The sequence below is a fragment of the Phyllobates terribilis genome, unplaced genomic scaffold, assembly GCF_046119375.1.
Source record: "Phyllobates terribilis strain yellow unplaced genomic scaffold, ASM4611937v1 Scaffold_5__5_contigs__length_657084704, whole genome shotgun sequence".
In the NCBI taxonomy this organism is placed as follows: Eukaryota; Metazoa; Chordata; class Amphibia; order Anura; family Dendrobatidae; genus Phyllobates; species Phyllobates terribilis.
The window spans coordinates 407,618,443-407,635,863 of record NW_027362765.1 but is presented as its reverse complement, the minus strand read 5'-3'; the positions used below and the strand labels follow the sequence as shown (position 1 = coordinate 407,635,863).

The following is a 17,421-nucleotide window of genomic DNA, read 5'->3' as shown; positions in this document are numbered from 1 at the left end:
TGGAATCCTGTATGGATTTGGGGAGGGAGACATCGAGGGCCTCAGACTTCGCTGCATTGATTTTAAAATTTGACCATGTAACAAAGTGATCTATTTCAGCCATAACAGCAGGGATGGATATATGTGATTGAGTGATATATACTAGGACATCATCAGCAAATAAAGAGCACTTGTACTCGGTGCCTCCCACCTCAATCCACCTAATATTGGGGTTATGGCGAATTGATGAGAGCAGGTGCTCCGTCACTAGGATGTATAAGAGAGGGGACAGAGGACATCCCAGCCTTGTCCCATTGGTGATTGTGAAAGGTGATGAAAATGTTCTGATGCACCCCCTGGGCCTTGGGACACCCGGAGCCGGACCCTTTTTGGTGGATGCTGGTGGTTGTAGTCTCCGTGGCGGCGACCCGCTTCCGTGGCTCAGGGCGGTCAAACCAGTGGCGGAACTATTTATGAGGTTTTGATGTTTAAATGTCCGACTACGCCACCCGTGGATTGCGGTCAGAGTGAACCGCCGCTGCAGGGCAGACCGCTGAGGCTTGTGTTGTGGGTGCAGCAGAGCGTAGCATAACTCCCCACGGGAGGAGTATAGCCTCAGGGCAGTGTATGCGGAGGATGGGGGTGATGGTTCAGGGCAGCAGCAGTAATGACACGGAGTCAGTGATGCAGTCCAGGGCCTTTACTCACAGTTCTTATTATCCAGACCACGTCTGCAGGTAACGGCTGCCCACGTCGTACTGTGCTCACCAGGTGAGGGGCTCAGACAACTCCCAGATAACTTTGGAGCACTTTACAGGACCCCCTTTGTGTGTCCTATGTCTGGCCTTTCTTTCCAACCCTTCTGTCCGGCTGCCTCGGGCCTCTTCTTGGTAAACTTGGCGCCAGTTTCCCTGACCCTATGTGGTGCCTTCCTAGCAGGTGTAGCGAGGGGCTGCGCCACATAAAATGTCACAGCCTCCGGTTTCTAGCTGAGGGTCGTTTCCTGCCTCCACTAGTTTCGGGGACCGGTCTCCCCCTTTGGCCTGACCCCTCCACGCAGGTGGATTCGGGCGTGCGGTGGCGACTCGCCCGTCCGCACCCCTGGGATCCCTTCATTCCTCGTTCCTGGAGCCTTCTCCGCTCCTCTTCCTTCCTTCTCCCTCTTCCAGGCCTGGGCCTCTGTTACTAGGCCCGCCTCCGGAGCAGAGCTCATGCAGAGCCCCTGTTCCCTGCCACTTCTGCTCAGACTTCTCTGCACTGAACTAAGATGGTGCCCACCTTTTATACTCCCTTCTCAATGCACCCAGGAACTGCTTCCTCCCTGCTCCTGCACTACAGGGTTCTCCTTCCTCAGTGTTCCCTCCCCCCCACTCCAGCCAGGGACAGGGACTGTCGTGCCCATCTCAGGGGCATATTGGTCGCCCTGCCCCATGGCAATGTGGTGTAATGCATGCAGGTGTCGGGTCCTGATCCACACTCCATCCTTACCTGAGAGTGAGATATCACACCTCTGGGTGAGGTGCAATACCTCTGTAGCAACCGAGCCCTCAGGGTGCTACAGTTCCATTTTTCTTCAGCCTAGGTGACGTTTTGCGATACAGGGCCGTGATTTTGGCTATAAAAGGGTCCCCTAGACCCCTACCCCAAGCTTTTTAAGAGAATCATATATGGCGTGCCAGGAGACTCTATGGAATGCTTTCTCAGCATCCAACGAGAGTATCTAATTACAAATTTTTAACTGCATCTAGCCCAGGAAATACTTTGTGCCTAGTAGCAGTGTCTGCTAGTCAGCGGATTATCCCGGCTGTTAAGCAAGCTACACCACCTGTAGTTTGGACACTTAATTTTTTCAAAGGAAATGCTTCGGGACCACGGGATACTCAGTGAAGAGCATCAGGAGGCACCCCAAGGCATAGGGGCTGGGACTGGCAGTAGGATGCCTTGCGGTGGACAGCCGAGCTCGATCCTTATAAAAGCTTTTTAACTGCAGCAGCTTTAGTGGACGCTACTGGAGCTGGAATTACGCGGCTGCTGGCATGAGACTTGCCCTCCAATAGATCCTTGTAAATGGATTTAAAGTGTATTCATTCAAATTAGAGAGACAATTTAAATTAAAAAGCTTAGAGCTGCCTCCACCACAGGGGGGCTCGCTCGACCCACCAGCGGACAGGCAACAGTATTGAGAGAGGGGGGCTGGCCGTCAGGGTTCACCGCGGCTCTGGCACAAACCCGGCGACACGGAGGTGGCACGGGCAGGAGCGGACTGGCCGCGTCGGCTTCTCACTTTTTGGATTTTAGAAGGGCATGACATGCCTATATCTGTGTCTCCCCCTCCTTTTACTCCTTCACCTCTTTTCTTTTCGCATGACTATATGTACTTGTCACTTTTCCATGTGTTAGTTGTGTCTTCTGAGCAGTTTGTCAGCTTTTGGACACCTTTGAAGGTGTTTTCTATGTGTTTCTATGTGTTTTTGTTTGCCTGCCATTGGTTTTAACGGTGTTCGACGAACAGTTCGATGAACAGTTCGGCGAACACACGGGTGTTCGACGAACCGAACCGAACTCGAACACTACGGGGGTGGCTCAACACTAGTCATAAATTAATTAGCCGCAAATTGAATGTCCTGGAAAAATGTAAAAAATCTGGATAATTGGAATCTCAAAAGATTTACTCATCTTAACTAGAGATGAGCGTTGTTCGACTCGAACTGTTCGCCAATCTCAAATTCGAGCTGTTTTGGGCGGTGTTCGAGCCGTTCGGCGAACACGAACGATTTGAGAAAAATTCGGCTGTTCGAGGTTATGTTCGATAACTGTTCGTGCACCAAAATCATAACTGGATTTTTTCTCAGTAATGATGAAAATTAATGTTAATACGCAGTTTGAGTGTACAGCGGGGCGGGGGGAGGGGCAGGGGATGGATCTCTGCAGGAATAATGAAGATCTCCATTTTTTTTTCTCTTTCCCGCATTTACAATGGGGAGGTGCAATCTGTCAGCCTATCAGCAGCGCACACACGGAGCGAAGTGCTTTTTTTCACACAAGCAAGGGCATGTGTCATTGGCAGTGTATGTCACATGTCCTTGCCCTATAAGACCAAGCCATTTTCCCCGTCGCCACCATTTTCTCACTGCTGCAGCTGCGTGTTAGACGGCACCGCTGTTGCTGTGTGCGCTATACCTTGTTAATTTCAAGCCAATTTTCGCACAAATCTACAGATAGCTTGGGAGTAGGGAATAGTTGTGATTGCAGTCCTTTTAAGGACTAGGTTACAGCATTTCCTATGACTTTTATCAGGCAGGTCTGTGCTCTTAAATAGATAGATTGTGGGAGTAAAGACTAATTGTAATTGGAGTCCTTTTCAGGACTAGGTTACATCAGTTCCTATCAGTTTTTGCCAGGCAGGTCTGTGCCAGTGCTGTGCAAGTTTTTTTCACAGCATTTGGCTGAATCTAGCAAAGCTAATCCTTTTTGGCCTATTGCAGAGTGTGTTAGTCAGTGGAGTAGACTATCTGTGTTGCAAGATATACCACCTGTGTATAGAATACCAATTTTTTTACTGCACCTAGTGAAGTAAAATGTTTTGGGCATAGCATCATTCTATTAGTCCATCTATACTGACCTCCATCAGGTTGCAAATTGAATATAATTTTTTTCTGCATCTAGCTCTGAAAAAATATTTGGGCTTCTAGCAGTGTGTGGGACTTGTTCTATTAGTCCATCTATACTGACCTCCATCAGGTTGCAAATTAAAAATAATTTTTTGTCTGCATCTAGCTCTGAAAAAATATTTGGCCTTCTAGCAGTGTGTGGGACTTTCTCTATTAGTCCATCTATACTGACCTCCATCAGGTTGCAAATTAAAAATAATTTTTTGTCTGAATCTAGCTCTGAAAAAATATTTGGCCTTCTAGCAGTGTGTGGGACTTTCTCTATTAGTCCATCTATACTGACCTCCATCAGGCTGCAAATTAAAAATAATTTTTATCTGCATCTACCTCTGAAAAAATATTTGGCCTTCTAGCTGTGTTTGGGACTTGTTCTATTAGTCCATCTATACTGACCTCCATCAGGTTGCAAATTAAAAATAATTTTTATCTGCATCTACCTCTGAAAAAATATTTGGCCTTCTAGCTGTGTTTGGGACTTGTTCTATTAGTCCATCTATACTGACCTCCATCAGGTTGCAAATTAAAAATAATTTTTATCTGCATCTAGCTCTGAAAAAATATTTGGCCTTCTAGCAGTGTGTGGGACTTTCTCTATTAGTCCATCTATACTGACCTCCATCAGGTTGCAAATTAAAAATAATTTTTTGTCTGCATCTAGCTCTGAAAAAATATTTGGCCTTCTAGCAGTGTGTGGGACTTTCTCTATTAGTCCATCTATACTGACCTCCATCAGGTTGCAAATTAAAAATAATTTTTTGTCTGCATCTAGCTCTGAAAAAATATTTGGGCTTCTAGCTGTGTGTGGGACTTGTTCTATTAGTCCATCTATACTGACCTCCATCAGGTTGCAAACTGAATATAATTTTTTTCTGCATCTAGCTCTGAAAAAATATTTGGCCTTCTAGCAGTGTGTGGGACTTTCTCTATTAGTCCATCTATACTGACCTCCATCAGGTTGCAAATTAAAAATAATTTATATCTGCATCTAGCTCTGAAAAAATATTTGGCCTTCTAGCAGTGTGTGGGACTTTCTCTATTAGTCCATCTATACTGACCTCCATCAGGTTGCAAATTAAAAATAATTTTTTGTCTGCATCTAGCTCTGAAAAAATATTTGGCCTTCTAGCAGTGTGTGGGACTTTCTCTATTAGTCCATCTATACTGACCTCCATCAGGTTGCAAATTGAATATATTTTTTTTCTGCACCTACCTCTGAAAAAATATTTGGGCTTCTAGCTGTGTGTAGGACTTGTTCTATTAGTCCATCTATACTGACCTCCATCAGGTTGCAAATTGAATATAATTTTTTTCTGCATCTAACCCAGCCAATAGTTTTGGCCTAATACCACAGTTTGGCCACTCAGCTCTGCTCGGTTCCCTTCCATTGTTTTTTTGTGCAAACAATTCCAGAGTTGTGAATTAGTTAACCACCAAAATGAGTGGAAAAAGGCCTGCTGCTGGTGGAAAGGGGAATAGGCGTGTTGAGAAGGGGAAAAAAGGTTGTGTCCGTGGGGTAGGTGTTAAAGCAACAGTAACATCTGCAGAAGAAAGACCATCTTCCAGCCAAACTAAAATGTCTACTTCTTTTAGCGGACAATGTGATAAGATCCCTTTCTTACGGCCACGCCAATCGCTACAAATTCCAGATGAGGCACAAAAACAGCAGGTGCTTCAACGGATATCAAGTGCTCCTTTAAGTGGGCTCTCCTCCACATCAACTTCAACATCACAAATACTCCAGTCCTCAAAGGTGTCACCCCAATCGCACTTGCTTCCTCACAGCTCCCAAATCTCCAGCTGCCCGTCTGAGTATGAGGTAGAACAGATGGTTGAGTCTGCAGAGCTGTTTACTCATACTATAGCCTGGGAATCAGAGGTCGACTCCAGCGCTTCTGTGAATCCAGACGAGGAAATGATCTGCACTGATGCCCAGAATCTTTATGAGTCGGATCCAGGACCAGACGCAGAAGGTTCTGACCATAATGTAGACCCTCATTTCCAAACTGTAACTCCTGTTGGTGGAGACAATGAGGAAGACGATGATGAGACTCAAATACCTGATTGGAGCGACAACTTTAGTTTTTTGTCAGGGCAGGAACAGGTTGGCTCTGAGGACGACGGGTGTGATAACGCACAGGGTGATGATGATGAGGTTGGAGATCCCACTTAATGTCAACCCACAGTCAGCCAAGAGATGAGGTCAGCAGAGGAGGTGGAGGAAGATGCTAGTGATAACGAGGTCAGGTTGCGCCTTCCTGGACAGAGACGTAGTACTGGAAGCACGTCAACAACTGCATCCTCAAACACAACTCTGCCTCTCACCACAAGTCGTGGTGGCTCTTCAGGTCGCAGGGGTGCTAAGCCTTGCATAGCCTGGGCATTTTTTCAGATCGATAAAGATGACCCAACTCGTGTTATCTGTAACATTTGTCAGCAAAAGCTAAGTAGAGGCCAATAAATACATAGTTTGAGTACTTCATGCATGAACCGGCACATGGACATGAAGCATAAGTTGCAGTGGGAAGCTCAGTGTGCTACAATGCGGCCTAGCCGGCCGGACCAACCACCGTCTGCCATATCTTGTGCATCCGCGGCTTCTTCATCCTCTGTGACTGGGGGGACAGCAGTCACACCTGTTTTGGGGCGCAAACCTGCCACCTCTTTACCCGCAACAGCCAGCGTGATTGGCAGGTCATCATTTTCTTTGGAGGTGGTAACACCAGCTGGTGTTGAGCGCTGTCCGACATCGATAGCACCACCTTTGGATCAAGGCAACCTAACATGTCCGCCTGCATCTTCCTCACAGACCGGCAGTTTGCCGGGGACACCCTTATCAACCCCGTCTAAGCACAATAGCCAGCCCTCGGTCCCTCAGATGTGGACAAGTAAAAGACCATTTCCTCCTAGCCATGAGAAAGCTAAGAGGTTGAATTTCACCATCTGCAAGCTCTTGGCTACAGAAATGCTGCCTTTCCGCCTGGTGAACACAGAGGATTTTCGAGACCTTATATCCGTCGCAGTGCCCCAGTACCAGATGCCCAGTCGGCACTACTTCTCAAAGAAAGGTGTGCCTGCGCTCCACCAGCATGTCGCACACAACATCACCGCTTCTTTGAGAAACTCTGTGTGTGACAGGGTGCATTTCACCACAGACAATTGGACGAGTAGGCATGGACAGGGGTGTTACATGTCGCTGACTGGGCACTGGGTAACTATGGTGACAGCAGGACAAGGGGCTGCTGTCCAAGTCTTGCCGTCCCCACGAGTTGTGCGTCAATCCTCTTTATGTCAAAGTTCCTCCACTGCTTCTGCCTCTTCAACCTCCTCTCGGTCTTCCACCTGCACCCAAAGCCTGTCTGGTCATGCCACAAGCTTTCTAACTGCGCAGAAGGGATCCTGCACACCTCCTTACTATGCTGGCAGTAGGGCTCAACGTCATCAGGCGGTTTTTACTTTAAAATGTCTGGGAAATGTGAGTCACACAGCTGAGGAGTTGTGGTCAGCTCCGGAGAACCAATTTCATGAATGGTTGTCTCCACTGGACCTGAAACCAGGGAAGGCCGTGTGCGACAATGCTGCAAACCTGGGTGCGACCCTTCGCCGGGGCAATGTCACACACGTGCCTTGTATGGCTCACGTGTTGAACCTGGTTGTCCAGCAATTTTTAGCCCACTATCCCAGACTAGATGGCCTTCTGCAGAGGGCACGGTCGCTGTGTGCTCACTTCCGCCGTTCGCATCCCGCAGCTCAGCGACTTACATCTCTACAGAAGTCGTTGGGCCTGCCACTTCACCAGCTAAAATGCGATGTGCCTACCCGGTGGAATTCAACTCTGCACATGTTGCAGCGACTGTGGCAGCACCGACAAGCCCTGGTGCAATACGTTCTGACGTATAGCCTGGGCCAACGAGATCCAGAGGTGGGGCAAATCACGCTGGAGGAGTGGTCTCAGATCAGGGACCTATGCACCCTTCTGCACAGTTTTGAAATGGCGACGAAGATGTTTAGTGCTGACGATGCCATTATCAGCATGACTATTCCGGTGATTTACATGCTGGAGCACATGTTAAACAGAATTCGGAGTCAGGTGGTGGCACAAGAGGAGGTGGAGGAAGTAGAGGAGGAGGAGTTGTATGCGGAAGGGCTAACATCTGCAAGGCCCAGACGGTCTGCAGCACCAAGGCGGCAGGCATGTGAGGGTGGGGGAGATGGTTTTACCAGGGCGCATGGTAGCAGCCAAACTAGTGAGGAAGGTGCAGGAGCCCAGGAAGGAGTGGAGGACGAACTGATGAAAGACTTATCAGATGAGGGAGACCTTGATCACATTTCTGTTGTGCGAGGTTGGGGGGAGAGGGCAGAGGAAGGAAGCATGATTGTTACCTGGCCACCAACACAACAGGGACTTGGTGCTCCTGGATGCGCAACACACATGATTGCCTTCTTGCTGCACTACCTGCAACATGACCCTCGAATTGTGAGAATTAGAAATAATCCTGACTACTGGGTTGCCACACTGTTAGATCCCCGGTACAAAAGAAAATTTGCAGAAATTATTCCTGCCATAGAAAGGGATGCACGCATGCAGGAGTATCAGCAGAGACTGTTGCAGAATCTTACATGTGCTTTTCCACAAAACACCAGTGGTGCACGTAGTGAATCTCACAGTTCCAACTTGCCAACCGTGGGACCGTCAAGTGTTCAGCACTCAAACCGTAACAGAACCACAGTATCTGCTGGTAACATCAATTTTGCGGAATCATTTCACCACTTTTTTAGCCCATCCTTTGCAAGGCCACAGGAGACAAGAAGTCTGACACATAGTCAACGCCTAGAGACGATGGTACAGGAGTATCTCCAAGTAAACATTGAAGCCACGACTGTGTCACTGGACCCTTGCTCTTTTTGGGCTTCCAATCTGGATAAATGGCCGGAGCTAGCCACTTACGCCTTGGAGATCTTGTCATGCCCCGCAGCCAGCGTTCTGTCTGAACGTGTGTTCAGCGCTGCTGGTGGTGTGCTGACAGATAAGCGCACGCGGCTCTCCACTGATAATGTAGACAGACTCACGTTCATAAAGATGAACAAATCATGGATCCGAAACGACTTTTCTACCCCTGTGTCATCCTGGGGAGAGTAAAAGCTTGATGATTGGTTAAAATCACCCTACCAACCGTTTTCAGCTTTCAAATTACTAATCATGTTTATCTGTATCTTGGCTGGAAAATAATTTGGGCTTTGTAGCAGTGTGCAGCACTGATTCTATTAGGCCATCTATAATAAGCTCCACCAGATTTAAAATTACTAATCATGTTTATCTGTATCTTGACTGGAAAATAATTTGGGCTTTGTAGCAGTGTGCAGCACTGATCCTATTAGGCCATCTATACTAAGCTCCACCAGATTTAAAATTAATAAAAATTTTTAGCTGCATCTAGCCCGGAAAATAAATTTGGGGCTCCGAGATGCGCAAGACACATAAGTGCCTTCTTGCTGCACTACCTGCAACATGACCCTCATATTGTCAGAATTCGAAGTTATCATGACTACTGGGTTGCCACACTCTTAGATCCCCCAAACTTTTCGATCAACCTTTTCATTTTAATAAAGACCAAAAAAATGGCCATTTTTGAAATTATAAGCATTAGCAGGTTATTAGAAACTGAAATCAAACAGTTTTCAACTCAAAACTTTATTCTAGGTGATGTTACATTTTCACATAGGACCCCTTGTTCGAAAGGAGCTTCTGAACTCTCTCGTCCATTGAATTTGTCAGGTTTTGGATGGTTTCTGCTTCAATTGTTTTGCATGAGGACAGAATACCCTCCCAGAGCTGTTGCTTAGATGTGAACTGCCTCTCGCCATCATAGACACTCCTTTTGATGATGCTCCAGAGGTTCTGAATGGGGTAGAGGTCAGGGGAGCATGGGGGTCACACCATAAGTTTGTCCCTTTTTATGCCCATATCAGCCAGAGATGCAGATGTTTTATGTGCAGCATGAGATGGTGCATTATCATGCAAAAAAATGATCTTGCTGTGAAATACACGGTTCTTCTTCTTGAACCATGGCAGGAAGTGCTGTTTGAGAAAATCCACATACATTATGGAGTTCATCTTTAGCGCCTTCAGGGATCCTAAAGGGGCCGACAATCTCTCTCCCCATGATTCCAGCCCAAAACATTACTCCACCTCCTCCTTGTTGGCGCTGTAGCCGTGTTTGCGTGGGGTGTCCATCAACCAGCCATCCTCCACTCCATCCATCTGGACCATCGAGCGCTGCACGGCACTCATCCGTGAACAAAACAGTTTTGAAATCAGTCTTCATGTAATGTTTGGCCCACTGGAGCAGTTTCTGCTTGTGTGAAGTGGATAGAGGAGGTCGACAGGATGGCGCATGCACAGCTGCAAACCTCTGAAGGACCCTGCATCTTGTTGTTCGGGGGATGTTGGAGGCACCAGCAGCTTCAAAAACTTGTCTGCTGCTATGACAAGGCTTTTTTGCCGCTGCTCTTTTAACCTGACGTAATTGCCTGTAGGAAAGAGTCCTCAATTTGCCCTTATCAGCACGCACACGTGTGTACTGTGAATCAGCTACATACTTCTTGATTGCCAAGACACTTCATCCTGATCATCGCACAATGTTGATTGTAGTCATGCCTTGACCTAAACACTCCACAATTTGTTGCTTCTCAGCAGCCGACACATCCTTTTTCTTTCCCATTTTGGCAGAAAACGTAGGCTGCTTAATAATGTGAGGCAGCCTTCTTAAGTAGTCTTGCCTTTCATTGGACACACCTGCCAAACTAATTAGCACAGGTGTCTGCAATTGCTTACAGTGATATAAAGAGCCCTGACACACATCACCATCAATGAGTTTAACTGACAAACAAACAAATTCTTCCCTTATCACTCCTAAACACTTTTTGCATAATAATTTGGAACACAGTGTACATGTGCTTTTCCACAAAACACCAGTGGTTCACGTAGTGAATCTTACAGTTCTAACTTGCCAACCGTGGTCTGTATGAAGTTGTTCAATAAAGGGCCCAAAATTAAGATAACATAGATGGGAGAGGTCTCTATGAATAGGAATTCCTAAGTATTTGATACCCTGTGAGGGCCAGGCAAAGGGAAAGTTGGACTGGATGGAATCCTATATGGATTTGGGGAGGGAGACATCGAGGGCCTCAGACTTCGCTGCATTGATTTTAAAATTTGACCATGTAACAAAGTGATCTATTTCAGCCATAACATCATGGATGGATATATGTGATTGAGTGATATATACTAGGACATCATCAGCAAATAGAGAGCACTTGTACTCGGTGCCTCCCGCCTCAATCCACCTAATATTGGGGTTATGGCGAATTGATGAGAGCAGGTGCTCCGTCACTAGGATGTATAAGAGAGGGGACAGAGGACATCCCTGCCTTGTCCCAGTGGTAATTGTGAAAGGTGATGAAAATGTTCTGATGCACCCCCTGGGCCTTGGGACACCCGGAGCCGGACCCTTTTTGGTGGATGCTGGTGGTTGTAGTCTTCGTGGCGGCGACCCGGTTCCGTGGCTCAGGGTGGTCAAACCAGTGGCGGAACTATTTATGTGGTTTTGATGTTTAAATGTCCGACTACGCCACCCGTGGATTGCGGTCAGAGTGAACCGCCGCTGCAGGGCAGACCGCTGAGGCTGGTGTTGTGGGTGCAGCACAGCGTAGCATAACTCCCCACGGGAGGAGTATAGCCTCAGGGCAGTGTATGCGGAGGATGGGGGTGATGGTGCAGGGCAGCAGCAGTAACGACACGGAGTCAGTGATGCAGTCCAGGGCCTTTACTCACTGTTCTTATTATCCAGACCACGTCTGCAGGTAACGGCTGCCCACGTCGTACTGTGCTCACCAGGTGAGGGGCTCAGACAACTCCCAGATAACTTTGGAGCGCTTCACAGGACCCCCTTTGTGTGTCCTTTGTCTGGCCTTTCTTACCAACCCTTCTGTCCGGCTGCCTCGGGCCTCCTCTTGGTAAACTTGGCGCCAGTTTCCCTGACCCTATGTGGTGCCTTCCTAGCGGGTGTAGCGAGGGGCTGCGCCACATAAAATGTCACAGCCTCCGGTTTCTAGCTGAGGGTCGTTTCCTGCCTCCACTAGTTTCGGGGACCGGTCTCCCCCTTTGGCCTGACCCCTCCACGCAGGTGGATTCGGGCGTGCGGTGGCGACTCGCCCGTCCGCACCCCTGGGATCCCTTCATTCCTCGTTCCTGGAGCCTTCTCCGCTCCTCTTCCTTCCTTCTCCCTCTTCCAGGCCTGGGCCTCTGTTACTAGGCCCGCCTCTGGAGCAGAGCTCATGCAGAGCCCCTGCTCCCTGCCACTTCTGCTCAGACTTCTCTGCACTGAACTAAGATGGTGCCCACCTTTTATACTCCCTTCTCAATGCACCCAGGAACTGCTTCCTCCCTGCTTCTGCACTACAGGGTTCCCCTTCCTCAGTGTTCCCTCCCCCCACTCCAGCCAGGGACAGGGACTGTCGTGCCCATCTCAGAGGCATATTGGTCGCCCTGCCCCACGGCAATGTGGTGTAATGCATGCAGGTGTCGGGTCCTGATCCACACTCCATCCTTACCTGAGAGTGAGATATCACACCTCTGGGTGAGGTGCAATACCCCTGTAGCAACCGAGCCCTCAGGGTGCTACAGTTCCATTTATCTTCAGCCTAGGTGACGTATTGTGATACAGGGCCGTGATTTTGGCTATAAAAGGGTCCCCTAGACCCCTACCCCAAGCTTTTTAAGAGAATCATATATGGCGTGCCAGGAGACTCTATGGAATGCTTTCTCAGCATCCAACGAGAGTATCTAATTACAAATTTTTAACTGCATCTAGCCCAGAAAATACTTTGTGCCTAGTAGCAGTGTCTGCTAGTCAGCGGATTATCCCGGCTGTTAAGCAAGCTACACCACCTGTAGTTTGGACACTTCATTTTTTCAAAGGAAATGCTTCGGGACCACGGGATACTCAGTGAAGAGCATCAGGAGGCACCCCAAGGCATAGGGGCTGGGACTGGCAGTAGGATGCCTTGCGGTGGACAGCCGAGCTCGATCCTTATAAAAGCTTTTTAACTGCAGCAGCTTTAGTGGACGCTACTGGAGCTGGAATTACGCGGCTGCTGGCATGAGACTTGCCCTCCAATAGATCCTTGTAAATGGATTTAAAGTGTATTCATTCAAATTAGAGAGACAATTTAAATTAAAAAGCTTACAGCTGCCTCCACCACAGGGGGGCTCGCTCGACCCACCAGCGGACAGGCACCAGTATTGGGAGAGGGGGGCTGGCCGTCAGGGTTCACCGCAGCTCTGGCACAAACCCGGCGACACGGAGGTGGCACGGGCAGGAGCGGACTGAACGTGTCGGCTTCTCACTTTTTGGATTTTAGAAGGGCATGACATGCCTATATCTGTGTCTCCCCCTCCTTTTACTCCTCCACCTCTTTTCTTTTCGCATGACTATATGTACTTGTCACTTTTCCATGTGTTAGTTGTGTCTTCTGAGCAGTTTGTCAGCTTTTGGACACCTTTGAAGGTGTTTTCTATGTGTTGCTATGTGTTTTTGTTTGCCTGCCATTGGTTTTAACGGTGTTCGAAGGTGTTCGACGAACAGTTCGACGAACAGTTCGGCGAACACACGGGTGTTCGACGAACCGAACCGAACTCGAACACTACGGGGGTGGCTCAACACTAATCTTAACTTTACCTAGAACCTCTTTTGCTTAGCTCCTGGCTATAGAACAACGACTCAAACAAATATCCAGCATTGTTTGAGACAATTCCAAATTCTTGACAGTTTCCGAGTGAATGTGTCTTTGGAAAGACGCAGTTGTCTGAGCAATGCAGAATACCAATAACTATCTGAAGGCCCCTGCCCAATAAATAGCTGAATTCTCGTTCAGCCAATCATTTGGCTAACAGCTATCAATCCTGATTTCTCCATATATAGGAAGTTAAAGAAGTTGTCTATTACTTGGACATCTCCTTATCATACCCTATGCTTAGCCCTGATAAAATAAAAAAGCTTATACTCGCCTCCCGTGCCGGTGCCATTACTGCAGTGTCAGCACTATCTCCAGGACTCCTGTGCTGTTGTTGTGACACGTGAGCCTGGCACCCAATCAGCGCTAGCGTCACTGTCCCGGCCTTCTGTCGAATTGAACATGAAGAGGAATTCAGAGTTCAGCTGCAGCCCGTGAGTATAAGCTTTTTTATTTTATCGGGGCCAAAGATGGGAAATGAGAAGAGGTTGTCCTAGTAGTGGACAACTCCTTTAACACTCAACTTTCTAATGAGCTTTCCTATGTTCTCTATTTGGGAGCCACTGCCAGAATCCTTTGGTGGCAGCTGCAGAGAACAAAAGGTTCATTCATTGGAAACCCACCATGACAGATCCTTCTCTCCTCAGTCATCATTTGTCGAGGGAAAGTTTGAAGACCGCCACACACATAAGACTATTAGCGGATCCCAGCGATATCGATGGGCTCAGCAAACATTACGCCAATGTATATGGGGGCATTTACCTACCTGGCCATGTTCACAGATGTGTGACAGTGTAGCCTCCACTTCTGAGCTCAGATCTTGTAAAATGTCAATTATGCTTGATCCAATAAGTGTAGTTTCAGCTCGCTGTAGCTTGTCATTTATTGTTACCTTGTAAGTACGCTTCTGCTTGAATATAATATATTAAAACACATCTCTCAAGTAAGTTAAACTCCGCTTTTTGGCAGAGATTCAGTTGAAGGAATAATAAAGTTCTCTATCACATTGAGTCTGGAAATCATGTAAATATGTTGTACTGGAGGAATGCACTGTTGATGTACTCTCACAGAATGGCATTATTGGTGCTAACTTGAATCTGCATAATTTACAATGCATCTTAATTGCTTTCTGCTCTGTTTAATAACACAATTCACATGCCCAGCTGCTTCCTGGCACATAACCATATATTTACTCCATCAGGTGCTCAGTCTGTAGACTGTTTAAGCATCACCGATGCAGGTGGAACAAATTAGTGCTTCTCAGATTTACAAGAGACCGTGAATGTAATCTACCCTCATCTCATACATCTACATCTATACATAGACATGCTTTGTGGCTTGTTTACCTGATATATTCAGTGAAATGAAATGACACTCTATTATTCTAAACAGAATATACCGCATTGTTAGTCGTTAAATCTTAAAGGTATTTTTCAGAAAATGCAAGGAGCCAAAACCCAACCATAAACCAAACCTTCTCCTACAGAGGTGCATCCCCCAATTCCTCAAAAATGCACATACACAGAATTCAATGAAAGGGAACCCATTATTACCTTTGCGTTACCCAAACCATTTGCAGCATGAATAGCATGCAATATTTTGAAAAGACAACCGAGGACTATATACATTGGCTGACTAGTCCTGCTGGATTCTCCCCACCCAGTTGTAGTTGATTGACAGGACCCTCCCTGTCACCCATAAGGAGAGACCTGTAAAACAACTAAAGGGGGATGGAGACCGCATCGGATAAATCAACCCAGGCATATAATCTCCGGTTAGCTTTTCAAAGTATGTTTATTCTTAAACCCCGCTGTGCTTCAGAGTAAAATATACCTGGCTTATTTTGCACAGCAAGGTTCTCATTTATGCTGCCTGTGGTTCGGAAACATGAATAAAGGTTCACTTTAAATGTCTTGGATCAGCTTCAACCCGACTATTTATTCAACACACGTGGTAATAATTACTCTAACAATCCCAACGACTGTCATCAGTGTTATAAGCTCAATACCGGATAACTCCAGATCATGTTTTTGAGATGCCCAGATTGCCAAAATGACTTTGTAATCATGAATATTGTAACATTAGATTTGTCCATTTCTTTATTTTCATAAATAAGATATAGAAAGAAAAGAAAAAGAAATAAAGGCAATTTCTATAAAATAGACCTAAAAGGAAAAATATTTTGCTGGAGACCAAAGTAGCCTTATCACAGGACCAAAAGTCCTTTGATTGCTGGAATAAAGTCTCCTGACTAATAGCCATCCTCTCCACCATTTTTTTTATGTAATAGTGAAATAAACTTCGTAGTAGATGAGTTTCAATTTCCAAGTACAAAGATATATTCAGTCTTCTGCCCTATCACTGTATTTAATCCATTGCCTCCACAACCAATTTTTGCATTTACATTTTGCATTTGTCTCTCCCCTTCTTCCAAGAGCCGTAGCATTTTTTTTATCCATGGACATAGGTGCATGAGGGCTTATTTTTTGTTGTAGTTTTGAATAACATCAATTTTAGAATAAATTGTGCTGAAAAATGGTGAAAATAACGCAATTCTGTAAATTTTGGGGGGGTTAGCATTTACATTTATTCATTGTACTCGATTTTCCAATTTTAGTTTAATTACGGCAATACCAAATTTGTAGATTTTTTTTTATTTAAGTGCTAAAAAAATTCTCAAGTTTGTAAAAAAAATGTGTTTATTTTGCATTCTGAGACTCATACAATTTTTATTTTTCCATTGATGAAGCGATGCAATGTGTTTTTTGTATGGTGAGCTAATAGTTTTATTGATACCAATTTGGGGTACATATGACATTTTGATCACATGTACTACAGTTCTTTTTGTGAGAGTTGGTGATCCATTTCCTTTTTAAGGCATTTGCTAAATCAGTTAATTAATTGTCTGAATTTATAGATCTGACTTTTATCGATGCGGCAATATCAAATGTGTTTATTTTTATATTTTTGTTATTTCTTTATTTTTAGCAGGGCAAAAAGGGAATGTTTCAAAATGTTTTGTTTTATGTTGAAAAACTTTACTTTTTTCTTTATTTTTGACACTGCAGTTTCCTAATCACTTATGCAAAATACTGCAATACTACCGTAGTGCATATTAGGCCATGGCCCCACTATCAGTATTTGGTCAGTATTCGGTCAGTATTTTTTCTCAGGAGTGGGAGACAAAACCAGAAGTGGGTGATAAATGCAGAATTGGTGACTTGTTTCTATTATACCTTTTCTATGATTGTTCCTCATCTGGTTTTGGCTCCCACTCCAGAGAAAAAATACTGACCGAATACTGACCAAATACTGATAGTGGTGCCGTGGACTAATAGTGATAATTGTGTTCTCCAGGTGTACTAAGATAGCAGCAATGGGGGATTTTAGCATGGTAACCCATAGGTGCACCCCTATCTTATTTAAGCCGGTGCCCACGCTCCATTTAAATGCACCTGACACAGATAATAACCAAAGTTGCAAATGTTATTCAATTTTTTAGAGGCTAAGCAGTAAGCAGCATCTATAAAGTTCTATGTAATTTGTATTCTTTTTTTATTCCTAGGTGCGTAGTATGGACAGGAGATGACAAAGTATTTTTTTTCAACCCTACAATTCAACTATCGGTTTGGGACAAGCCGATTGACTTAAAGAACAGAGTGGACATAAATCGAATCATCGAGGACCCACCACATAAGCGCAAATTAGAATCTCCCGCAAGTAACTAAGCGCTGTGATTATTTCATCTATTTAATTAATTATGATTACAGATGATTATTTGCCCTCTCACTGTTTCTTGCCTTTTTCACCTGGTCCAGACCGTCATGAAGACTTCTTAAAGAAGCACTCCTCCCATCAAAGTTTTTATCCTGTTAATATATTGCAATCATCATATTATATAGCACTGTGTACTTACAATTGCTCATTTTGCTTTTCTACCAGCTAATTGTTCTCTTTTCTCTGCTCTATGTAGAAACAG

General features: G+C 45.7%; 1 protein-coding gene across 3 annotated transcripts in view; it reads left to right on the top strand.

Annotated features, from left to right (window-relative positions):
- Positions 1-17,421, top strand: part of TCERG1L (transcription elongation regulator 1 like) — a 402,802-nt gene that overhangs the window by 323,657 nt on the left and 61,724 nt on the right. For all 3 annotated transcript variants that reach the window (XM_073685097.1, XM_073685095.1, XM_073685096.1), the window contains one exon: positions 17,008-17,162. In XM_073685097.1, the coding sequence (XP_073541198.1) occupies positions 17,008-17,162 (155 nt within the window). The remainder of the gene's footprint in view (positions 1-17,007; positions 17,163-17,421) is intronic.